At 38.9% G+C, this 26586-nt stretch overlaps 1 protein-coding gene across 1 annotated transcript in view; it reads right to left on the reverse strand.

Annotated features, from left to right (window-relative positions):
- LOC110967819 (adhesion G protein-coupled receptor A3) overlaps window positions 1–26586 on the reverse strand; it is a 228203-nt gene that overhangs the window by 19903 nt on the left and 181714 nt on the right. Inside the window, 2 exon segments of the mRNA XM_022217540.2 lie at window positions 16217–16340; window positions 23408–23535. Of these exon segments, the coding sequence (XP_022073232.2) occupies window positions 16217–16340; window positions 23408–23535 (252 nt within the window).

A 26586-nucleotide genomic window follows, 5' to 3' on the forward strand; every position in this document is an offset into this window, starting at 1 on the left:
TTTACTCCTGCTTCATTTTCTCATTAAGCAATTTGGATATAATATCATCATCATTTTAAGCTTAAATATGTTTAAAGTTTTTGGTAAAACAGTTACTGATGAGGAATTTAAAGGATTGTCAGGAATTTGAAACTTGAATGATTCATTCAATTTCTACAGTTTCTGGCTTTGAGTTGATCTATTTTTTTCTAAAAGACAACACGAATTTCAAAACCACCAGAGAACTTTAATCTGGTGATATCTGAAGCATGCCAGAGAAATACACTATGACTTAGCAGCATAAAAATACGTGCTTAGAGCCTAATAGATTTAAAGGTCGCAGTTTTATTCACGAAGGTGTGCATAAGTGCTGCCTGTTATTCGTTTGATAAAACAAAGATCTCTGCTAGATACAAAGTATTTTTGCATTATTTTGAAATTACAGTCCCAGTTAACTTTTAGCATTTGGTTTCGATTGATGGTTTGACTTTTATACAGTCAAGATCAGCATTCAGAGACAATTAGCGACAATGGAACTATCAAACCCACTGAAATAATGCAATTTTAAACTACTGTGACGCTGATGAGGCAGAAATTTGAAAAAAGTTCCACTGACACTGAGAGCCACCTGGCTAAAGAAGTCTATGGGTGATTCCAGAATTGGAAGACATTTTTCGTTCCACCCATCAATTTCATATAATCCATGCACAAAATACTAAAGCATGCAGTCGTGTAAATGTACTCATCTTGATACCATATCTAAAAAAAAAAAATAGGAGAAAAGAATGTTTGGAAATATTTTTGAAAATACCAGTGTTGGTCTGTCCTTTCACCTGACATGCCTTTGCTGGCACAGAATCTGGGTAAATACAAAATTTCAGTCAGTGATCGGATGAGTGAGCAGCACAATGATCACACAGTTAACAAACCAGGAACTGGAAACAGCCCCAGAAAGTCTGATCAGCGTGTCCCCATTAAAACAGTCGCAGCTCCCACCACCTAAAAGTCTCTCTGGCACCACTTAGAGATTTCATTGAGGCATAAATAAATGAAACAGCACACCATAAAACTGGATCAATTGTCAAAGTCAAAGAGTATTGTGAGTCATTTTGCATAAATGTGAGTTCACAAAAATAAGTAAGATCAAGTTTGTACTTGTCAACAGTCATGTTTCTTCCTGAAATATCAGTGCACAGGGTTTGCAACCATCCCTACACACATACATCATGTTAGGTGTGGTTAGCTTGGCAGTGCTCTCAGGTAAGTGGCCTTTCATGATCATTTGTGTTAAACAGCAGCAGATGTGACAAGACAAAGATGAAACAAAGACAGAGATGTCATGTTTGATACAAGTCAGATCAGGATTCAGTGGGCGCAGATGCAGAATGTGAATATTATGGGAAACTCAAAGAGGAATCAGCGCAAAAGGATTGTCGTGCCCCTTTCTGCACTTTAGATTCGCTAAACTAAAACCTGCAGGAAAATGTGGACTAGCTATCACTGTAACACATGACAGGGAATCTTTTAAAATCTTTTGTTGGAGCCTAATCTTTCCTTGCACCAAGAGGACACATTCCCATCACTGTTTAAACTCATATTACTGCCCTCTCTAAATAGTGTCCTCCGACCATCCATCTATAATCTGAGGTCATAAAAATGCTAATACTCTCATTTGGTCACCTTCAATTACTTTTAATGGACTGGGTTTTGCCTGTCAGGCTACATGCAGGACTCCACACCATGTTAACCAAGTTTGGAGTCATATGCGGTCTGACAGCAAGATTACTCAAGGCTGAAAAAAAGACTTCCCCCTGCTCTGTAAGTTTTCCCACAATCTATATTTAGACTTTGTTTACTGCTGATCTCTTAAAAAAAAACTGCAGGACTGAAAATCAGTCAGCTGTATTTTTCGAGTAAGGATAGAAATGCAAGATTATTTATCACAAACATCTCTGAAAGAAACTTTATTTTAAGAATGGTTTATGCATCAACCAACAACTATATGAGATGTCTGTTTTTAATACACATATTCTTATTGGAAAGCTCACTTTCAGTGTTTAATGTCAGGATAAATAAACACTACCATAATTTCAGGGGAAAGAGAAACATGAAATTTAACATTGAGCTATTGAGATGTTTTAATTAATTGTGTCATTGATCTTTTTCTTCTTTTTTTCCCCTCATTTCTGTGTATCAACATTGCACATTTAGCAAACTGCTCAGCTGTAACTAAAAGAAATACATTTTATTCTGATTCCAGCCTCTTAAATGTGAAAATTTTCAGTATTTTTTTACTCCTCTACGACAGTAAATGAGAACCTTTTGGTGGTTGTGGACACAACAAGACATTTGAGGACGTCATGTTTTGGAAACTGACAATTCCACATTTTCAGATGTTTTAAAATAACTGATTAACAGAGAAAATAAATGACAGATTAATCAACAATAAAAATAATTGTGAGTTGCAGTCTAATCTATGCTACACAGTGGCAAACTGTAATGCAGGGAGTAATTTAGCCACACATCATCAACCTGGAAACCAGGAGGATGAGCAGAAAAATACAAAAAGCCCTGACTCTGTGTTTTGGAGATTGCAATCACTGCAGTTTTAAGGTGGAAATGCTCCACAGCAAGGGTGTCTGTGATCTCTAGCGTGCCGGACCAGTAAATTCAGAGCATAATAACCTATAAACAGTGACAGCTCCAAAATTTCCCTTTGTTTTAGTGCCTGAAAAAGTCCACATTTAAGGAATTATCTCTGTACTAAAACATTATTATAATTTCAACATAAAATTTCTTCGAAAAATAAATTCAGTTTTACCAATATTATGCCTCAGTTTATCATTTACACATTATAACTTATAGATCAGAGTATCTACAATGGCACAAAACATTTACTAACAGGTAACTGCAACTGAATAATTTAGTATTTTACTTTAGGATCAAAACGGTGTCACGTTTTTGACACAAAACGACAAAAACGAGAAACAAACTGACAAAAAAAATGAGACAAACAACATAAAACAAAGCTGACAAAAAATTGACAAAAAGTTACAAAGCGACAAAAAAATCTACAAACGACAAAAACGAGACAAATAATTACATACATGACAAACAAGACAAAAAAATCACAACGCGAGAAACAAAACGACAAAAAATAAACAAAAAACACATGTGAGACAAAAAAAATGCAAAAAGACAAAAACACTACACAAAACAACCAATAACGCAAAACACAATTACAAAAATATGACAAAAAACACAAGTGAGACAAAAAGGAAGCACAAAATGACCAGAACAAGAAACAAAATGACAAAAACATGAGACAAACTGCAAAAGCGAGACAAAAAAACAACAAAAACAGGAAAAATATTATAAAAATGTGACAAAAATTGACAAAAGAACAATGAGTTTTTTACTTAATGATCAAAACAAGTTGTCATAATCTAGAAATTATTTTAAATTTCTAGTTTTACAAATTTACAATCGGCAGTTAGTGTCTTCTCTGTAATTACAAAGGTGTTCCACGGACTGGAGTGAACTTTCTAGTGGGTCGATTTTGGACCGCGGGCCACATGTTCAACACCCCTGCTCTACAGTGATGCCGACTGCTTGTTTTGCTCATTATATAATATTTTCTAGCATATAAAAAAGACCAAGATTAAACAAGCTTATAAAGTGGCATTTGAAAAGCAGAAATCTTTATATTTAAGTCAATTGTAGCATCCTGCAGGCTTAGATCCAGTGTTACATTATAGATGCACACAACAGCGCAGTACGAAGCATGACATATTCAGTTTAATCAGAAGGAAAGACGCCAAGAGAAGAAGATGCAGTGAAACAGAGCTGCCAGACCTCGCCAAGCAGCACAAAAACAACACCCCACTAAAAATGCAAAACAGTACCTTACAGGTATGAACAGTACAACAATGTGCACCAAACAATTAACTACTAAACACTGCCGAACAGCACCAGAGAGTTTAAATGATTGCAAAAAAGAGAACAGACTGTGCAAAGCAGCTGTAGAGAAGTTACAGCGCCTTCCATAATTATTGGCACCCCTGGTTAAGATGTGTTCTTTAGCTTCTAATAAATTCAGTTTTTTTTCTAAATAATATAGAACCACAATGAAAAAAGAGGAAAATCCAACCTTTAATTCAAGTGTATTTATTCAGTGATGAAAAAAAATCACACATTAAGAAATAATTCTTTTACATCAAATCATGTGTGCCACTACTATAAGCAATCCTGATGTTAATACTTTCTACAACCCCCTTTTGCCAACAAAACAGCACCTAATCTTCTCCTATAACACATTTTTCAACAATTTCCAGTGTGAGAGTATGATTCTGCAATAAAAATTGAATTCATTTTTAGGCTTTCAACACATCTTAACCAGGGGTGCCAATAGTTATGGAGGGCGCTGTCTATTTGAACAATAAACCTGAGGTTTCTATAGGAATATGGATTCCCTTACACTTGGTTATTCAGTCATTCAAAAAGAAGTCAAATGTTAACTTGTTTGCTCATAAAAGAAGAGCCTTGTTTGATCTGCTTGTGTGTGATTTAGCTAAAATGCATCATTTTCCACATTGCCTGTGGTACCTCGGTTTTTTTTAAGTGCTCATTTAGAGTGGGGCTATTTAGCTTGAGTATACTGTGGCATTTTCTGTTTAGATAACACTGTCAGATGAATTTTAGCGTATGCTAACAGTGCTACATTCAACAGTCCCTCTTAGCTGTCTTCTATGGCATATTCATTATAACGACTCCCCATTGCTTTTGATGCATAAGTAACCAGTCTACCGGAAGCCTTTTACATGTGGGAAAATGAGCTCAGGAACACTCAAATTGGACCCAATGGAAGTACAAAGAATATCGCTGCAGACACTGTAATGTCTTTTTTTTTTTTCTCAGCGTTTGCCGTCACAACTAATTTCACAGTGGTACACTAATGAGGAAATCCTCTGTATAACATCTTTAAGCTGACAGTTGGGTGTAACCTCAGATCTAGGTCACATCCTCAGCCAAGTTCTTTGCTAAATTAATAGGTTATTTAACGCCGGTCACACTCACAGAACAATCAAGTGTGATGTGTAATCTACATATTGATGGTCTGAGGTAAGACGAGGTAAGTGGAGGGGAAAACAAGGGTGTACTGTAAGTTGCCGTGATGTTTAATGCAGGCAAACCGCCGATACGGTGTGACAGCTGGGGTGTTGCTGAATTCAACGATAAAGCTCGACTTGTTTGAAGAAAAGATAGAAACAGAGATTAGAGATGACTTTGACTTTGAGTCCGTAAAGACATCGGATGCTGCATAGCGACAGCGCCACAGTGGGCAAGGAGGGGGGCGGTGCAAGCCTGAGGAGTGGCATACAGATAGAGAACAGGAAGATGAGCACAGAATCCAGGTGGAGATGGTGAGGGGGGTGGGTGGGGGTGGGGGGGTGGAGAGCTGGGTGGGGGAGTGCCTGCTTGAAGTGCTGTGAGAGCTGCCAGAGCTAGTTTCAGAGCTCCTTGAAGTTCTTTCTGTTGGAGGGAGAGCATGTACTTATTTGTCCTCCTGGGAGAGGAGAAGGGAGTGTATGTGTGCGTAAAGAGGGGTGGCGGGGTGATTGGGGGAGTACACAGTACTCAGCAGACACTGTGTGTGTCTGTGAGAGCATCTGACGGTGTATATGCATCGTGTGATCACACATCTCCTCAAGCAGTTCTATAATTATCCCAAATTGTGTCTGGTGGGGCCTGCCTCCGTCCCAGCGGAGCTGCAGACAATCTGGGCTCCTGCCCAAATCTGCAGAGGAATATCCTGTTAGCGGTGATTGGGTAAAGGAGGAGCATCAAAAACTATTCAAAAGCCCGGGGACAAAGTTAGATAAATTGAATGAATGCTAAATAAGTTCAAGAACAATCGCAGGGCCAGCTAAGTTATATAGCTCAACAACTCTGCACTGACACTGACTGACAAAATATAGATGTTCAAAAGTATCTGTATGGGAACAATAAAGAAGATGTAAAGTTTCTGCAAAAAGTTCTGCCAGATAAACAGTTTGTGTGCTACGTACAGGCTGAGCTAGATGATTGTTGTCAGGGTGGCCAAGCTCAGACAAGTACTCACATTAGGATGGCACAATATCTCATTAGCATGTTCTTTGATTTATTGAACAATTTAACAGAAAAAATTAGTAAAATAGCCGTAGGCCAAATACTCTTTTGTTTTTGTTTTCCATGTTGCTAATTTTGCTTATGCTGGCAGGACTGCCATGCTTAATTATACAAGAACTTCTATAGAGTTTAACAGGAATTTGTAATGTAACCCTCAAATGACTGAAACTGAAATTAGTGGTTTAAGTTCTGCTTTGACAAAGTTGAGAAGACAACAGATATTTAAATGACATACACTACCAGTAAAAAGTGTGGACACACATTCTCATTCAGTGGTTTTACTTAATTATTGTATACATTTTAGATTAATACTGATGACATCAAAAATAATAAAAACACATATGGGATTATGTCCATCCATCCATTCTCTATACACCGCTTTATCCTCACTAGGGTCGTGGGGGGTGCTGGAGCCTATCTCAGCTGACTCGGGTGAAGGCAGGGGACACCCTGGACAGGTCGCCAGTCTATCACAGGGCTACATATACAGACAGACAATCACACTCACATTCACACCTATGGGCAATTTAGAGTGACCAATTAACCTCAGCATATTTTTGGACTGTGGGAGGAAGCCGGAGTACCCGGAGAAAACCCACGCATGCACAGGGAGAACATGCAAACTCCATGCAGAAAGATCCCAGGCCGGGATTCAAACCAGGATCTTCTTGCTGCAAGGCGAAAGTGCTAACTACTATGCCACTGTGTAGCCTATGGGATTATGTGGTAAACAAAAAAACTGTTAAACTTCAGTATCAATGTATAATGTAGAAAGCAATACAAATAAATAAAAAGCATTGATTGAGAAGGTGTGTGCATTTCAAGCATCTTTGTTCGACTCAGGACATCCACCTAGCTGAGACATCACAGTGTGTCCATCCAGCGTTTGGTATTTCTGTGGGATGCAGGCTCTGGGTTAGTCTCACATTGTTTATTTCCAGGCTTCTATAAAGCAGGTTCCAAACCTGCAGTTCTAAGAGCCATTACAAAAATGCCAACTAAATCCACAGCTACACCTAGATCATGCAAACTTTAACTTAGAAAAACACAAGCAGGTTCTTAATTTACATATAAACAGATGCAACTAAATCTTAAACTACTATGAAATCAGTGCCAGCCTTTTCTGGTTAATCATACAACTGTTTGGTTGTATGTGATTTAATGGTTGTGCTGGTAAAATGCATTTGTATATGGAACAACAGCTAAATGTAATAAATACATTTTTGTTTTCTAATAAACAATCAAAATGTATGACAGAGCTCATAAAAAGGAAAGGATGCATCTATCCAAAGGATCTGATTACAAGACAACAATTTAAAAGCAGTTTTTTGATGTGTCACAGTGTAAATTGTAAATATATCTCTTGGTATGTAATAATATTTGTCACAAACTCATGTTTAATCATTTGTATGCATCTAGATCCTCTTCAACTCAAGTCAATTCAAGATATTTATCTGGCTTTGAAACTCTTCAGTCTTCTCTGCAGAATCTTAAGTGACAAAATGTGTTTAATTCTTGTTTTAAATACCCATAATTCCAGCTGATCTCCCTGCCAAACCATACACTGACTGATAATAAAACTAACATTTGCCCAGCAGCACTTTAAAAAACCATGTGGAACAACTGGCACAGAAACTAAAGACAACAATAGATTTCTTAGAGTAAAATTAAGCATGTTGTCACGAGGACATGAAAATGATTGTGCTACCAACCATCATGTCTGTGCTCGACTGTGGAGACATCCTTTAGTCTCGTACTGCTCGCTCTACCTTAAAGTATCTTGGTGCAGTTCATCACTGTGCTTTGTGCTTCATTACAGGTAAACTCTGAACTTGGGAAACTTTGCACGTTATAAATGGTAGGAACTACAGCAGATTTAAAAATGCTGTCATCACACTGGCTGATTTTAAGTTCAACTTTATTTAACTCTAAGATCCACGAGTGATTGGACCCTACACGCTTCCATAAGTGGGTCAAAAATGACCCATATAAGAATCATATTTTATCACTGGCATAGAAAATACAGATTGTTTTGTTAAGGGGGGGCTACTTAGTGCTTTGAGTTTTAACAAATTTTGCACAAAAACTACTCATTTGTGCCATCGAGGTGCTTCATATTTATGGAGTCACAGGAGTGCCAAATCAAAATATAAATAAATAAATAAATGTGGAAATATAAAGAGAAATAAATAATTAAATAAATGTGGAAATATAAAGAGAAATAAATAAATAAATAAATAAAAGGAAAAAACAGAAAAGGTAAAAGCAAAGACAAAATTTTCCTTTTTATTTATTTATTTATTTCTCTTTATATTTCCACATTCATTTATTTATTTATTTCACTTTAAATTTCCACATTTATTTATTTATTTCTCTTTATATTTCCACATTTATTTATTTAATTATGTATTTCTCTTTATATTTCCACATTTATTTATTTATATTTTGATTTGGCACTCCTGTGACTCCATACATATTTGATCTTGTGCAAAAATTATTGATTTGTTCTACTCGAATGCACATTCAGGAATTAATAAATCACATTTAACCCATTTAACTGGACTCTACACTTTTCCATAAGTGGGTCAAAAATGACAAGAATCAACATTTTTACACCAGTTTTGTCATTTTGGTTAAGAATAATAATTTGTATTACTTGTTGGTTTTACATTTTTGTCTGCACAGGAATGATTTTGCGTTTGAAATACGTTTATTTTTCATTTTGCAACAGCTTGTGTACATTTTTTTAATCGGAAAAGAAGAATACTACACAGAACAGCAACAGAAGAATGTCAACATCTATTTTGTTGACATTTTTCCACTCTGTCGCTGCTCTCCGTCCCTCCAAGTTTGTCTACTTCATCACCTCTTGTATGATATTACCAGTGACAAAGAGGGTGGGGTACTAATACAGATATTACAATTTCTTTAAAAGCATGAAAGTCAACTTAAAAAATTTAAATGGAATGATATCAAAAAACATGTTTTTTGAAGAATAACTGGAAAATGATTACCGTATGTCTTGATGCCAGTAAGATCATATATTAAATCTAAGTTATATTAATGCACCAAAATTCTCTGTTTTCTTTTGTAGCATGTAAACCATTTATGATGACTCATCTTGCCTTCAAGATTGAATATATGCCTTTGTCCAATCAGAAGGGATGTTGAATTTACTCTACTCATCATTTAAAATCACTCTGGACTGTCAGCAGTATCATCGGTCAGAGGTCAGAGCTTGATGAAAGTTGGCAAACGTTTGTGTATGCTGCCGTCAGTGCCGCTGAGGTTCAATTTATTCACTTTTTTTTGTCCTCTGCCTAATGCAGAGGAGGGAGTGAACTGTTAATTATATATAGTAAAGGCTTTAAAAGTGATGTTACAAGGCAGGGAGCAGGCGAGTTGAGAGAAGCTGTGTTTTTACCACAAACACCAGCCATTTTGTGTCAGTTACCGTTGTGGGGTGAAGACTTGACGTCTCTGACACGCGCGGTGACTTTTTTAAGATTTGCCTGTCACCAAGTCTCCAGTTCGACAGCTCAGGAAAAAGCTGGCTGCATTTCAGCATGTAGAGGTGGAGTCTTTACGCTGTGGAACAAGGGGCCACCTAAAGTGCTTGTGACAGCAGAAGAGGCAGTGGGGTCCAAAACGCACCGCAGCTCACACACACACACACACACACACACACACACACACACACACACACACACACACACACACACACACACACACACACACACACACACACACACACACACACACACACACACACAAGGTGAGTAAGCAGGGCCCACTGATACAAACTGGGAGTGACTGAAGGCAGTAGAAAGTGTGAGTGAAAAGTAGAAAAGAGGTGTACATCAATCTCTTTGTGGCTACATACAGTAAACGCCCTCCTGCTGAGGTGAGATGACAGTGGAGGATGCTCTGCTGCAGCTGATGTTTCATGCTCACAGCCTAAGCAGGTTCAGCTATCAATCGTATGGAAAGGGAGTCCACCAGGGCTGTATGGCCTTCTAACCATATAAAAAATTTAAAGAAAAAACACATTGCTTTGCTGGGCAGCACGGTGACTTGGTGGTTAGCATTTTGCCTTGCAGTTAGAAGATCCCCGGTTTACGTCCCTGCCTTCCCCGGCTCTTTCTGCATGGAGTTTGCATGTTCTCCCTGTTCATGTGCGGGTTTTTGTCTGGGTTTTCTGGCTTCCTCCCCCAGTCCAAAAGCATGCTGAGGTTAACTGGTAACTCTAAATTGCCCGCAGGTGTGAATGAGTGTGATTTTTTTATCTCTATTTGTAGTCCTGTGATAAACTGGTGACTTGTCCAGGGTGTCCCCTGCCTTCACCCTACATCTACGTCAAAATCACTTCAGTGTTACACATCAAGAAGTGTACAACCGCAACGATGTGAATGTCTGTTTTTGTAACAAACATTTTGTATTTACTACAGAAATTATAAATTAATATAGTTTAAGGTGCTGCTATAGTTTATGATTCAGTTTTGGAAACTTGCAGGTATGTGCCTCCACAAACAGTACTGAAAGTTGTGGGGAATATTCATTTTACATATATATTAAACTATCATGTTTTTATTGCTTTCTGCTTATTACTTATAATCATTTTAATTACTCTTTTGCTTATCAATTACAGTCATCATTTCATTACTTTTTTACTAATCACTTATAATCATCATTTTAATTACTTTTTACTTATTGCTTATGATCATCATTTTATCACTTTTACTTACAATCATCATATTAATTACTTTTGCTTATTACTCATGATCATCATGTTATTACTTTTATTCATTACTTACAATCATCATTTAATTACTCTTTTACTTATTACTTACATTCATCATTAACCTTCGTTGATCATATTATGTGTGCTTGCAACTTGTATTAACCCTATAATCAAATGTAATAAAGTGCTTATGAATGCATGTTTGAGTTCTAGCTCATAACCTGGAAAAGTGTTGATCTAAGCAGGTTGTGCAGGTTTCAACATCTAACTTAAAGGAAAGTGTGTTTAAGGTAAATGCTTGATGCTCCACTTGACTAAAGGCTTGTGGTTACAACTGACCTTTCAAAGAGCTGAGGGGAAAACTCTCCCCATCGCTTCAAACTGAAAAACTGAAATAAGAATAACATCTAGGATGGCAGTTTAGCGAGGACAGGTGACAGTTTTAAAATTAAAAATAAAGAACATCCGTTAAAACTATGCAATACCTGGAAGAAAGAGGGGGGTCTGCGGTTACAGAGATGTGCAACTTGTCACGTACTCACAGAGGACAGAGAGAGGGCAAAAGGTTCAAACAACAGCTAGATGTTTAAACAAGAATAAAAGTTAAAGTATTAAACCATAAAACAATATTGGGGAATTAAGATTAAAATATAATGTTCATAAGAAAAATACTTAAAAGAAAATGTAATCAACAATGTCTTAAATTAACAGTAAATTGGGGACAGGCATAGAAATCCTATATTAACCTATGAGGATCCTAGATTAAAATAGGGATAAAATCAGATTAATCTGCCTTATACAAATAATGAATTTATTGATATTGTTGTACTATTATGAAATATAAATTTAATAAGCTGAATTAATAAAACTCAAAGCTCAGCATAAATTGAGCAAGAAGCTCAGACCTGTTGTCTGCAGAAAGCTGAGTTGTAGTCTGTGTAAAGCTCACAGGAAGTCACACCTCAGGCAGGCACATACACACACATGCAAAGTACTCTCAATACAGGGTGAAGACGGCTGTGGTTGGACGAAGACTGAAGACATCCGGCAGTGTGAACCAATCAGAAGACAACAGCTTCTTAGTTAAAAACTCATGTAATAGTTTAGAATTCGCTCTTTGTTGTGAACAGCTGCATGCAGAGGAATATTGTCTTAGTTTATGTCAGTCTGATGCCAGCTAGATCAACATGGAGTCTGCATGCATGTATTTTCTGTACTATCCAATGCGTTTTTACTAAATATTCTTAAATGAATATTTTGACTCTGGGTCATCCTTGTCTCCGAGTGTTTTTTCCTCATTAACAGTACCAAAGAATCCGCTTTCTGACAAAGTTTAATTCCGTTAACCTGTGAACCCCAAAATCAGTTTAAATAAAACAATAAAAAAAACACCACTTTTCAGAGTGAGAAAGTCTAAAAACTGCAAAAATTGTCAAATATTCCAGCGATATTTCATTAAAATCACTTTATTCTATATGCCCTATTTAATAACTCACCAAAAATAAAACTATTCGTCCAAAAAAAAATTTAAAAACTGAATTTTTGGTGCAGTTGTGAAGCAGTGAGTGACTTAGATGAGACCAACAGTCCTGTGGTTAAAATTTTAACATTTTTTTCCCCCTTGAACTGCAGGCTGTAAATGTAAATAAAAAAAAAAAGACATTTCTAAGTTCTGCCTACTTCTGGTCATGGTTGTGCTGTTTCCATAGAGGTGCAGGGCTTTGTACTGCAGTGAAAGAAAAGCCCACAGTGAGTAAAAATGTTACAGGAGCAGAAATCTAACAGAAACTGCTTGAAGTTCAGAAGGTCAATATCTCTGACCCCTGGTTAAACACACAGACTACACTCACTCACCTTGAAGTTCTGTGCTTTTACTTGCCCAACAGACCACCACACTTACGCATAACTAATGTCTAACAGTAGCTTGTCGCTTAACATGTACAAAACGGCAGCGCTGCAGCTTTCTCACATTGGCTCATAAACTGCTTTAATTAAACTGAACCAACTGATGATGTGGATCTTTCAGACCGCAAGAGAATCATACAAAATAGGGCAGTTAAGGATTCAGTTTAATAAAACTGCCTGCGTTTCTTAAAGGTTCTTTGAACTGATTTTGAAATTAAGGTCAGTTAATAAGACTTTATAGGCCCATTAGATTATAACAGCCTCATCTGTTATAACAAAATATTAAGAAACATGAATTAACCATAGTTAGCTCACCAGTTATGTCCTGTTATTTCACCGCAAGGGGAGGAAAGTTGAGTCACTGATATTCAGAATAAAAAAATCCTGGTGGCTGAACAGGCTTGGTAATAGTGTTGCTTATGTTAAAAATACTGTAAATTCATTTTCATTACTTGTTTGTGCAAAAAAACAACAACAACACTGTCACTGTCAACCTACATTCAGTTCCCTGTGTGCACAGATACACTCAGCAATATTGCCATTAGCTGTACAGACTGGGATTTTTAGTGCTACTCCAGAGAAGGACAGACTTTGTTTGCTGTGAAGTTTAGGTGAAGCTGAGAATGAGGTTCATTTTAAATTTTACTGTCCTGCATACAAAGATATCATAGAGGTACTTTTCAATAAGATGTCCTCTGTTTATTTTGATTTCTTTTGGTTGGATGACCATGAAAAACTTGAGTTGTGTTTCAGAACGGAACCTTTTTCATGGAAGAGTTGCTTTGCCAGGGTTTGGATAAAAGGCAACATATTTTGCTTGACAACTGAGTGGCAGAATAATGTGTGTTTTGGATCTATTGCTGCGATGCTGGTATATTGGTGTCTTGTAAACCCATGAATGGGTTGGGCATGCTTGTGTGCAAGACACTAAAATAAAGAAATCAATCAATCAATTTAGTTAAAGTTCACCCATGTCTATGGGTTTGTAGAAAAACACTTTTACAACATTACACAGCTTTTTGCAGGTTAGCCAGCTGGTACCCACAGGTGCCCGACCTGGTGCAGTACTCTGTCACCTCCATTCTTCCTGTATGAAAACCTAAAAATAGTCAAGTGCCAGTAGGCACAAAAGCATTTCTCTGACCCGTTTCTAAATCTACCCTGACATCCCAAATCTCCATGTCCCTCCACGAGTCTCGCTCACTCATTCATGTCTGAAGGCTGCCGAGACAGAGGCATTACCCATGTGAACACACACTGATTGCAAAGTCCAAGTCCAGCTGCACAGATGTGGTGCACTGCTTGTCTCACAAGATGGGGCTAGCATCGCTATATCCATCATCAGAGGCAGCGGTAGATGACACAGTGAGCCTGGAAAAGTTATGACTACCTAGAGAGGCTTCAAAGCCTTTTTGCCTTTCGTCTATTTTTCAAACCAAACACTGAGCATTTTTCATGATGTGAATGATGAACACATGTAAGGAGGACTGCTTCACAGGACATATAGACGCCTTTGTGTAAGTAGAGTGAGAATGCGTAATTGAAGTGAACAATCAACAACCAAATGAAAGACAGAATCAAAGTGTGCAGTCATTGTAGTTTCTCTGTCAGCCTGCACTTTGGCAAAGTTGTGCCTCAAAATGCTTGATGTTGACCAAGTATAATATTTAACATATTCACTGTCTTAGTTTATTATGCATTAGCTTTGTATTTATATGAGAAGAATTCATGAGGTGATTAGGCATTGATAAAAAGGCAAGTTGTCTAACTGCTTCAAATAAAGAGTATGGGCTAACCATTACATCCTCTGCAAACAAAGGCTGCACAATATTTTAAAAAAAAACTGACTACGAAATTTTGCTATATACAGTGCATCTCCTAGAGTCTAAACCAAAACCAAGCCACAACTTGTTAAATAATTGCCCATTGAAAGATTTTACAGATCACAATTTGACGCCCCACATGCAGGCTAGAGTAGAAGCCAGTTAGTTAGCTGTGCACAGAGAAGCCTCTAGACTCCGCTTAGTTACTGCAGCACAGGAGCTGAAACAGGTGTGCGACCAAAATGCAGCATGTAAAGAATGAAATAAAGCATTCTAATCAGAGTTTATTATCAGAGTTACCCAGACTGAAACCAAGGGACTTTAAATACATAGCTTGTTTTATATTAGTGGAGAGTTCCAATTTTAAAAGTCAATATTATCGACAATCATGTTCATTTTTGTGTATAGCGCAGGACATGTTGTAGCATGATTTTTGATGTAATTGTCCATACTTCGTGTTGCGGCTCCTTCAATTTGACTACTGCACAGGCACACATTGCAACACTGGCGCAGAGAAAATGTGTTTTGCAGAAGTAGATGTTGAGATATTTCACATGACGGTTTAAAAATTTGGCAAAACAGTGACTGAGATATACTGCAAGCACTGCTAATAAGAGGTACGCATACGTTGGTAAGCATGGTAACGTGAAAATGTAAGATATTAATCACACACAAACTTTGCACACTGCTTTCATGTTATCCACGAAAATTCCCATTTTTGTTCTTGTGCTAACATAATTGCACAACTGTTTTCTAATCATCAATTAGCCTTTCAACACCATTAGCTAACATGATGTAGCATTAGCACGCAGGAGTGATGGTTGCTGGAAATGTTCCTCTGTCCTCCTGTGTAGATATTCCATTAAAAATCAGCCATTTCCAGCTAGAATAGTCATTTACCACACTAACCATATCTAGACTGCATTTCTGATTCATTTAATGTTATCTTCATTGAAAAAAAAACTGCTTTTCTTCTAAAAGTAAGAACATTTCTAAGTGACCCCAACTTCTTCACTACCTACAGAAAAGCAAATTAAACTGTCATTTCTGGAGCTGTTTTGTGTCCCTCCTTTGTATATCACAGGCATGCATTCAGGGACACACACGCAACATTTTAAAGTACATTCAAAAATAGCTTTGCAAATGTTTATGCAGAAGGAAATCCATTCAGTACATTTGTTAGAGGCTGAGTACACACACAGTGCAGCTTCAATACAAGAGGAGTGTGGCAACTGCAAGGTTAAAATTCCATGGACAAACATTTTTGTACGGAAGTCTATTGACCAGAAAATCTTTTATATGCTGCCACTTTGTGAAATGTCCACAAAATTTGGAACACAACGCCCACCACTAACCCCAGGAAACAAAAGCAGACACAGGCAAATGGGTGCATTTCTGATGGGAAAGCCTGAATCATCGCTGCGCATTGTGCCACCACTTCTGAAAAGAGTGACCAAAGCATGAAACACACATGAAGCGGGGTTTCTGTACGTCCACACAGAGCACTCAGTGGCCTGGGTGCTGACACCTGAATAGACATTTACAATCAATTTTTTGAAAAGCTTTGAGAGTAGGACGAATGAAAAGGGAATGCACTTACTGCTTGACAGATGATGGGGTATTTGATTCGATTGATGCCGCCAGCAAACACAGCGAAGGTCAGCGCTGTGTGGAAACAGAAGTTGAGAAGCATATGCCATCCCTTCCGACTGATGCGGATTGCGCTGCCAAAAAGACGAAGAAACAAAAATTTAGCAGGTGCATACCATACCTCAGAGTTTAGTGCTTTAGCATAAAATAAAACCCTCATTGAGATTCACTTTCAAGGTATATTGCCCATCAGTCCCTTCAAGTATGATTAAAGCCAGCCTTTCACAAGGTCTGCATAAATTGCCCTTTTCTCTTACCTTGCTACTGCCGTATAGATTAACAACCACAGGAGAGCCATGATGTTGTGCATAGCAAACAAGCTTTTATACACTGCACTGTAAATACAAGAGGTGAATATGTAAAATTTAAAGTGACACTAAAGCTGATTTCTTTTAATTCGAAGTAAAGCCTTTACAAGAATTCTGAAGCCTGTTTTTTGGCAGTTATCAAATCAGATAGTCTGTCTGAGTGAGGTCAGCTCCACATTTAGAAATGGAGAGGCAAGTTTTTTTTTTTTTTGCTATTGATTCAGAGAATTTTAACTGGGGAGCATCATCATGATCAATCATCATCAACCACACATACAAAATCACTCAGGGTCGGACTGCATTCACTGAGCGAGCAACAGTATTACAGTAATGGAACTGTGGAATGTTGAAGAGACTGCAGAACATCACATCAGTAAAAACGCAGGAAAGCACATGAAATTAGACCTATGCTCAAGTGTGTGTGGCCCTGGTGTATGCTGGATGATATACCTGTATACCTACATGCACCATAAACTCATATATCTTCAATTTATCCACTTTAGTCAAAACCAAAAATGGAATTTTAGTTGAACTCAATACTGAAAGCTCTTAAATTCCAAGAAAAGGTCAATTATTTTACAGTGGACAAGTGCAAAATATGAATCACATGACCAATCTCTTTGCTTTACTTTTTCAGTACATCTTGACTTCAAAGAATCAGTTCTTTTTAATTTGCTTCTGTGTGTACAAGCTCACTGTACAAAAGACGAATGGTTCCTTATAAGATTTCCTTTGTGAAAACAACAACAACAAAAATATTCAAAGATGCCAGTCAGGGAGAGAGGCAGACCTCTTTTACATTTATTCTGACTGAACTTTCAGGAGCATAGTGTCTACAGGAATGTTGTTTGAAATCTTTTGACGATGGAAAAAATCCAAGGAACCAGTTTTAAGATATGCACCTTCAAAAAGGTCAGACTCTATACATACACAGTGACAGATGCAGCACCGTAGCATAAAATAAGATGAGATTAATTTAACTCCTTGCTACAAACTACATTGTGCTTATTTTAGAAGGATGAACCTCAGGCAAAGGACTATTTGCAGATGTTTTGAGTGAGAGCTTGACGTACTATTCAGCATACAACCTTCCCACACAGCTTTTTCACCCACCTTCGCATGTACAGTACAAGCAGCGGTGTGTGCACATAAATAGGAATCACTCTGCTGGTTTGACGATGAAAGAAAAAGAGATTGCCTCCAGTTGGCTGGGTCAACTCAAGTTCTCGCAATGTAAATCTATGCACTCATATTCACTTTGTGAAATATGGCATTGGCCCGGTTGAAGCAGCCTTGAGCAGGGCACCACATGATTGCTTTTATCCAGCTGTCAAAAAATAGGCTAAATAGGTGAGACAATACCAACATATTTGCCAGAATGTGTGAACTACCAGACCATCTATTCTTTTAATTACTTCCCTGTTTCAGCTCCCTCCTTGTCATCTGTACAGTCACTGTCACCATTTGAAATTATATAACCCCGTGCTGGAAATCTCCACTCCCCAAAATGGAGGAGTGGAGCCCCGGCTGCACGTGAGCCAACTGTAAATGAAGCAGCCGCTCAGCAGAGAGCCATGAGGCGTTTCTGGGGCCGGGCTTCACTGCTCTGTGTAAGAGGAGAGAGAATTAAAGCTCCTGTTGTCGATGCCTGTGCTGCGGCCCAGGTACTGAACTCCATCCAGTAAAGAGACCATAATTCAGGTCGGCTCCTGGCCTCCCTGGAAGGGGTTTTCATAGGCTCTGCTCTGGGCTTTCATTGGGTCAAGTACATTAACCTGGCAACCCTCCACATCCCCATCTCCCAGCGGGCAGGGGGAATAAAACTGTCCTCACTCTGCATCTGCTCTCTCACCCCGCACCCGCTGCTCAGCCAAATGTAAGGGACAATAAAGCTATGGACGGCGTAGTATGACACATTATACGACGAGTGGCTTCGGCCAAGCCGTTTGATTGGTTGCCGACACGTTCCAAACATGCTGCTGAGGTCCTGTAAATTATAGGCTGCAGCCCTGTTACATGGAAGTGGTTTCATACTAATGCATGTTAATTATAATGGAGAAAAAAGGGCAGCATGACAACAGGGTAAGTTTATATGGCTGAATGATGATCAATGCCATGTAATGAAAGTAATGCAGCTTCAGTTCAGTGTAATGGTCCCACACACCTAAAACTGGCAGATTAGGAGTGCTACTTTACAATGGAGTGGCATTAGCATTTCTTCAAAGTCGTGTTTCTGACAAAGTCCAGTATTTGCAGCTCTGCCTTGGTCTCCACTAACTGCAGTAGTAAATATCCGGCTCGTTAGCTGCTAAATGCTTCACTAAATTCACTAGCAAGTTGCTAACATCCTCCGTCTGATGTTTGGTGCGGAGCAGGTAGTCAGCAGTGGGTTTATCAGCACCATGTCTCAGACAACAGCTGCTTTCTGCAGCTGGAAAGGATGCTGATGAGAGCTGTGAGACTGAACCATAATGATGAAGTTGTGAGCTGTAAAACTAAGACAATTAACTCGCAGACACTGCAGAACTCTGCGGACCTGAGGGAGAATGTAGAATCGGGCGTCAATTCTCTGTGAATTTGTCCAGCAAGCTCCCTCCTTTCACATCAATAATCTCACCGATTGTTGCTATAAAAATATTGATTGGAGCGGCTTTCAATATCTCATTTTATTGCTTGTAAATCAGTTGTTTTGTAAACTGGCAAACAACATATTGCACATTGTTGTTGTGATTCCACTAAATGTAGTAAAAGATTCAATCCTTCACATTAAACACATCAGGCAACACATTATGGTAGTCTTTATTAACCAAATGCATGTTTCACTCCCTTTAAAAACAGGAGTATACGCTCAGTTTTTTTATTATCGTCAAATGGATGGATAGTGCAAGACAAAACAGCACATTTTGTATTTGTTTTGTTTGTTTCTCTCCTTCTTCTGGGGTCTATTACAAGTCATTTATGATCTCCCCAGCAAACTTCTCATCATGCTTTGGCTAATGTAAACAGATGGTGTAATGTTGCCATAGATTGAGTTATACTTATACTCCCTTTTATGTCCTGTAAAATGTGTCTTTTAATTTTGGTAAATTTGCGCAATTGAAGGTCTTGCTGTATCAGCTGCTATCAATTTGTGGAACCAGAATTTACAGACAGCCATGAACTGCTGTTTGATAATTGTGAAGTGATGTGAATTTATAAGATCCTTTATGAATATGAATTTCAAGCAGATGTACTGGCGTTTGTGCTCACTGAATGCCAATGATTGCTGCAATGAAAACTTGAATTTACTCCTCCAGTAATGTGGCATCAGTGTTTTCCATTCTTGACTGAGTGATGACTGTGAACACTTCGGACGTAAATCGCGTCAGTTGGGTTCAAAGGATTTGGGGTTCAAAGACACAATACCCACCACTGTGTTGTTTTTTTTTTTTCTTCTTCCTCAGCTCATACATCATACATCAGTGCTGCATCCATTATGACATATTCGGTCTTGGTTTATTTTGCTGGCAGAGAAAGAACCAACAGCACAAACTGTATGCATATATTTATGCATGTGTGTATGTTTGAGTGAGTCGAAGTGCGAAAGTGGCAGACTGCAACATGCACAACACTGTACCTATCCTTGGACAACATCGCTTGCATTCTGCCCATTTAACACTGCAGTCCCAAGGCTTCACGGCTTACATACTGTCACTCAGCTAGAGTGATACTAGAGGACTAAAGTGTTACTAAAAAGAGATGTGTTTTAGTGCTGGGGAGTGCCTAGAGGGAGGTGAGGAGGAGGAGGTGGCGCTGGAGTTTGTTAATGTGAGCGCTATTGAAAAAAATCCCTCCCCTGTGTGTGATACTACAAAAGCCCCGGCTTCATTTCTTAGATAAGGGCTTGTTTTCACTCTAGTTTAGACTTGAATGAATGTGTTCTTGCTCTGAAAAGCATTTTGTAATGGAAGAGCATGCTTACTTGATTCTGATCAGGTTTTTGCAGTCTCCCAGTTATGCATATATAAAGCTGCATATGCGCTACCGTTCAAAAATTTGGGGTCACCCAGACAATTTCATGTTTTCTGTGAAAACTCACATTTTTATTCATGTGCAAACATAACTGCACAAGTGTTTTCTGACCATCAATGAGCCTTTCAACACGATTAGCTAATACGATGTAGCATTAGAACACAGGAGTGATGGTTGCTGGAAATGTTCCTCTGTACCCCTATGTAGATATTCCATTAAAAATCAGCCATTTACCACATAAACAATGTCTAGACTGTATTTCTGATTCATTTAATATTATCTTCATTTTAAAATTTTGAATGGTAGTGTATGTAAAGCTGTATATAACTGTTTCATGCATTTCTTGCAGTCAGTCAGGGTAATGGTTCTTTGGTGACATTCTAAGCAGCAGTTCATTTTATTATCATTCTCACTGCTTCAGTTTACTGCCTGGTGCTAAAACACTGTTGGGTGCGGAGCTGCTATGTTGGCCACGCACCTGTCACAGACTTCCTTGGAGACGTTGTGCTTTTCAGGTTTGAATTCAGAATCTCAGTGCTCTGACAACAAAAACTGAGCTATACTTTGGCCGCACTCCTTGCAATAAAAATAATGTGTAATGTTTACTGTTTTACTTTGCCACAAGTTGAGGATTTGCTTTTGGGCGTGAGTGTTGCAGTATGATCAGTGTGCATGCTTAGCCTCATGCAGTTTCGAAGGGGAGAGTTCGTCCAGGTTGTTTTCTGGAGTCAGCTTACATGAGCCTCCAAATGCCTCAAATGCAGATTACAATGCAGTGATGTCTCAGAGGGCAGGACATAGATTGGTTGAGGCTGCAGGTTACAAACGTCTCCAAAACACATCACAGGCAGACTAGCAGTCGACGCTACGATTTAAAAAAACAATTTAATCCCTAAATGCCTCAGTTTCATCATCAGGTGTGTGGGATAAGCAAAAAAGGGCATTTTAGGGGGAACTCCAGACTTGTTTGGTACTTTTACTTTTTTCTCTCCTATTTTTTTTAGATTTAGTCTCAGGACAAGTAAATTTACACAACATCTGCATGTTTCAGTATTTTGTACATGAATTAATTGAAATTTGACATGTAGGACGTGAAATGTCCAATTCTGGATTGACCCAAATATTATATTTCAACTCTGAGGTTCTTCATCCTCATTGGTGGAATAAGCTTGATATTTTAGTATAATACAGTAAAACAACCCATTAGTATTTTTGATTACATAGTTAATGCAGCCTATTAATCGGCTAAAATCAGCACTTAAAACTGTCATTTTGCAACACTATAATTGAACACCTACAGCTTTTAGCAACTTGTTTTTTAGGGAACAACTTTTTTTTGGGGGGGGGGACATGCCTAAGTGTTGGTGCGATTGAAAAAAAAAGGTCCCAGCTTGAGGGCTTTGAGCTGTGTTTTAACCCCTTCCTGTCTTAAAATGTCTTCTTCACCCTCAAAACCATGTCTATTTATTACTATTTTTTTGGAGTGAGTTTGACAAAAAAAAATCTTGCCATCTCCTGCAACTATTGCAGTTTTCATTTTTTTTTCCTTGAAGAAGTCAGTACTACGGTGCGAGGTGACAGTAAGTGATGCTGCTGGTCAGAGTCTCAGATGCTGACATCACCATGTGACTGCAGAAGGACGCACTCTGTCTTCATTCCAGGTGTCACAGATGGACGAGAACCGCAAAGGTTGTGGAGTTTTTATGCACTTTCATAAAATTTGCACTTTAATCACAGTAAAGACATCCATCCATTATCTATACACCACTTAATCCTCATTAGGGTCACGAGGGGGCTGGAGTCTATCCCAGTGAAGACATGGGACACCCTGGACAGGTCATCAGTCTATCACAGGACTACATATACAGACAATCACACTTGCATTCACACCTACCGACAAATTACAGTTACCAATTAACCTCAGCATGTTTTTGGACTATGGGAGGAAACCAGAGCATGCGAAGGAAACCGGCACATGCACAGGGAGAACATGCAAACATCATGCAGACAGATCTCGGAAAAGTGAACCGGGCATCTTGTCGCTGCAAGGCGACAGTGCTAATCACCAAGCCCACTGTGCAGCCCACAGTAAAGACAGAAATACATCAATAAAATCAAAAGTTTTCTGCTTGAGAATATATCAGGTAATGGTGCTATTCTACAGATGAAACAATGCTTCATGAAAAATTTGACATTTGTGATATTTCCCGATTCCTTTATATTAAAATGGATGAAATGCAGTAGAGTAATACCGCACTAATGCCACGGACATGATAAAGTGACTGATGCTCTACAAGAACAACAGATGATGAATTGGCGTGCTGAAACATGATAAAATGTCAGTCAGGCTCCCTCCCGTTTTAATAACAGCATCCACGGCAGATGAACCTAAGAAGAGCAGACAGATGCCACAGTGCAAAACCACATGAACCACATGGTGCATTCTCTGCCCTCATCTCCATATGGAATAAAAGGAACAAAGGTGGCCTAAGTACCCCTTAGAAATCCATTAGAAGCATATTTCTGCTGTGACTGTCTGGAACACACGCGCACACAGACACACATTCGTGTACGCGTTTTATATCCTCTTAGCGAGACAGACTGCAGTGCTTTACGCCAGCCTAAAGCATCTGACTCACACCACAGTCATCCCGGGATCTGTGACAGAGGAGTCAACATGAAGGTAAAGAGGCAAGAAATGAACAGGCAACATAAGAACGGAAAGTTAATGAGCGCGATCTCAAATTAAAGCAAGACAGGCAGCGAAGGATTAAAGCTTAAATGTATACTTCAACCGAATCGAGAAGGTAATTTCTTCTTACCTGTGGTGCACTATGTACGTGATGATGGAGGCGAAGAGGCAAAGCAACATGACCGCTGTGCAGGCATACACGACCGGGTGCAAGAACTCCACAGGGTATGGGGGGAAAGACAGCACCTTCTTCAGATCCTGTGACAGAAAAAGAGGAAAAAAAAACCTGGAGATCAAACAAAAGCCATTATAAATACAGCATCATAAAAAAAAGCAATCAGTGAATGAGAACTAGGCCTGCACAGTGACAGCATTTCTAAAAATCCACCTAAAAGACGGAGATGATGAGCTCTCCATATGCACAGGCATAGTATACTGCGCCGGCGAGATATGCAAGCGAAATACAAATGAATGTCACGGAAATGTCTTTGAGTTAGAACGCTGTCCAAATCAGCATAAAAGAGTAACAACCCTGTCGAGTGAATATTCTTCCCCCTGCATTTACATTTTGCATTTCAGGCATTTAGCTGACACTCTTAGCCGGAGCGACTGAATGCAACAATAGCATAAGCTTCCTAGACTGCCAGCATAAAAAGCAAAACAAAAATGGATAGGAGCCAAGCGAATAGAAAAAAAATAAAACACAAAGTTAAGTTGCTTTTTGTGTCTCTAAAAGACATACCGCTGACAGAGCTTCATTAAGCCCTTATTAACATCACAGTCGATCTGCTTTGTAATTTATTGTGCATGAAGTGTACAAGACAGACTCCTTCAGCTCTTAGAGCACGCTATGTGACAGCAACAGTTTAAAGCGCTGAGAGTACAGACAAGTTTTTAGTACTTCGATTCATCACTGTGCGCTTTAGATCTTCTGTATAAAGACATGAAGTCAGTACGATCACTTCTCATGCATTTGACCGCTCTCGCCCTGCGCCGCGGGCAGGTGCAGAGCCAACAATGATGTCACCATTTCGGCTCCATCACGTTGACGTTGCTATATAAAGCGCACCTTATCTCCATAACCCCGCCAGCTCACGGCGAGTTTGTGCCTGCGAGAGTGATCAACATACACGCTGTCTGACTCCATCATTGTCTCGGTGAGTAGCCAAGTGGGATATTCTCTCGCCGCGTGTATCTAAAGGCCGTCGAGCCTGTCGAGGCCTGCGAGGGGTCGTGACCTGAAACTGAGCATTCAAATGCACTGTTGTAAAGCAGAGGCTCGAGCCGAAAGGGAAGGTTTGGGCGACAGGACGCTGGAGACAGGTCGAGCAGTGGCGGGAGTGGCAGAGACATTCAGCCTCATCACTGAGGCTAATAAAGGTTTTTCTGTTAGTTTGAGGAGGAAAAAGGACGTGAGAAGTGAAAGAACTGAAGTCGTCCATTCAGGTTATAAAGAGAATAACTTGCAGTGTAACCTTTAAATTTGCAATGCTCTGATGTTGTTGTACCCTCACTTGATCTTTGCTTTGATTATCAGCTGTTAAATAGTCTTTGTCTACTTAAATGTGATCTCCGAGTCTCTACATCTTGCATTTATGGAATCTCCAAACTTAAAACATACCACTGGGGATGCATTAAAAACATATTTCCCATCTATGTGTCCATATACATACATAATTTCCAAATTACCTGTCATCAGTACCAATTATAGAGACACCCCGGAGTCAAGTCTAGTCATACACTAATGAGCCAAAACATCCTAGCCACACCTACCAGATACCCTGCTGCTGCTTGCAAACAGCTGTCCTGCATGACCTCTATAAGACCTCTGAAACCCTGTAGCACCTGATATCATGATACTAACAAATAGTCTGTTGTTAAATTAACCCTCAACTAAAACTTCACTGTGAATACTAAAGTTACATATTTAGAAGTTGTTTCTTTGAAAATAATCCCATCTTGTCTTAAAATGGCATTCAGACATATCTCTTCATCACTGGTTCCAGTAGAAAGTTGGGATCTTCATAGTCTCTACATCTGTCCTTACACATGGCACCTCGAGCACACCAGCTCATCTACAAGTCTGTTCAAACACTGTAAAACTGCTCTTTGCAACACAATGGCAAATCGTAATACTGGAGTCATTCAGCCGTACATGTTTCAGAGTTTCAGGTGGAAGTAGACTTTAAAGACGAAGAACAAGAGAAGCAAGAGCGCTGAATCTGCTCAGTCAAATCTTTAACAAATCCGTGCATCCAGACTATAATCTGCATCACTCCCAAAATGTAATTCCTCGGTTCATGTGTCATTTCTGACCTTCTCTGAAAATTTAATCCAAATCTGTTTGTCCGTTTCTGAGTAATGTTGCTAATAGACAGACAGACATATGCTGATCATCACACCGCGTTCCTTCCCCTTTGCACTCCTCTGTTTTTTGTTTCTAAGAGCCCTGTAACGGTAAATTTCTCCTTTGTGAGATTAATAAAGTCTATCTTATCTTATAGCAAATACACTGCAGAGAACTCCACCCTGCAAGTTGAAAGAGTTAGTTCTTTAGGTCTGTTGCGTATGAAACCTGAATCAATGTTTTCTAGATGGACACTGGTTTAATGCAGCTTAAAATATTGTTTGAACAATGGCACTGGCTGTTTTTTTAACTCATGGTGTGTCTTCTAGGATAAGGAACCAGCCGTTCTCTCATCATCAAGCATATCCCAGATGTTATCATGCACCATTGTAAGAAAACAATTAACATTAACCGCTTCATCTGTGAGTGGTCATTATAGACAGATGGGCCAGTTAGTCTCACATTCACACTATGTGCCATTAGCCAGTGGACTTTTTGCAAAACCCCTCACAATGAATGATTGTCTTATTTTATAGTTTGACATTGTTTTAGTAGACACAGCAGGCCTGTCAAGCTTTGGCTTTCCTCACAAGTTGAAGAGATGTCCATGGCTAGTCGGAGCAATAATGAGTTTGGAGTTTTAGTTGGCATCTGGTTTTTTTTAGCCTTTCAAACACCAGAAACAACAAACTTGAAAGCAGCGGAGGAGACTGAACAGTGTTTCCTCTGCTCTAATGTGCTGCTAGAAAATTAGCTTACTGAGCTTCACAGACTTTAGACAGAGATGAATGAGTCAGCTGGAAACATTAAAACTGTCAGCTGGAGAAGGTGTCTGAAACCAGTTATTGATAACTTAATTAGCTAGCCGAGTGCTAAAAATCTGCAGGTGATGGTTGCCATCTCAATCAGCAAAACAGACAAACAAACAGTGGCATCATTTCTCAATGAGCACTCTGTCGGAA

The sequence above is a fragment of the Acanthochromis polyacanthus genome, chromosome 15 (assembly GCF_021347895.1).
Source record: "Acanthochromis polyacanthus isolate Apoly-LR-REF ecotype Palm Island chromosome 15, KAUST_Apoly_ChrSc, whole genome shotgun sequence".
NCBI classification, from domain to species: domain Eukaryota; kingdom Metazoa; phylum Chordata; class Actinopteri; family Pomacentridae; genus Acanthochromis; species Acanthochromis polyacanthus.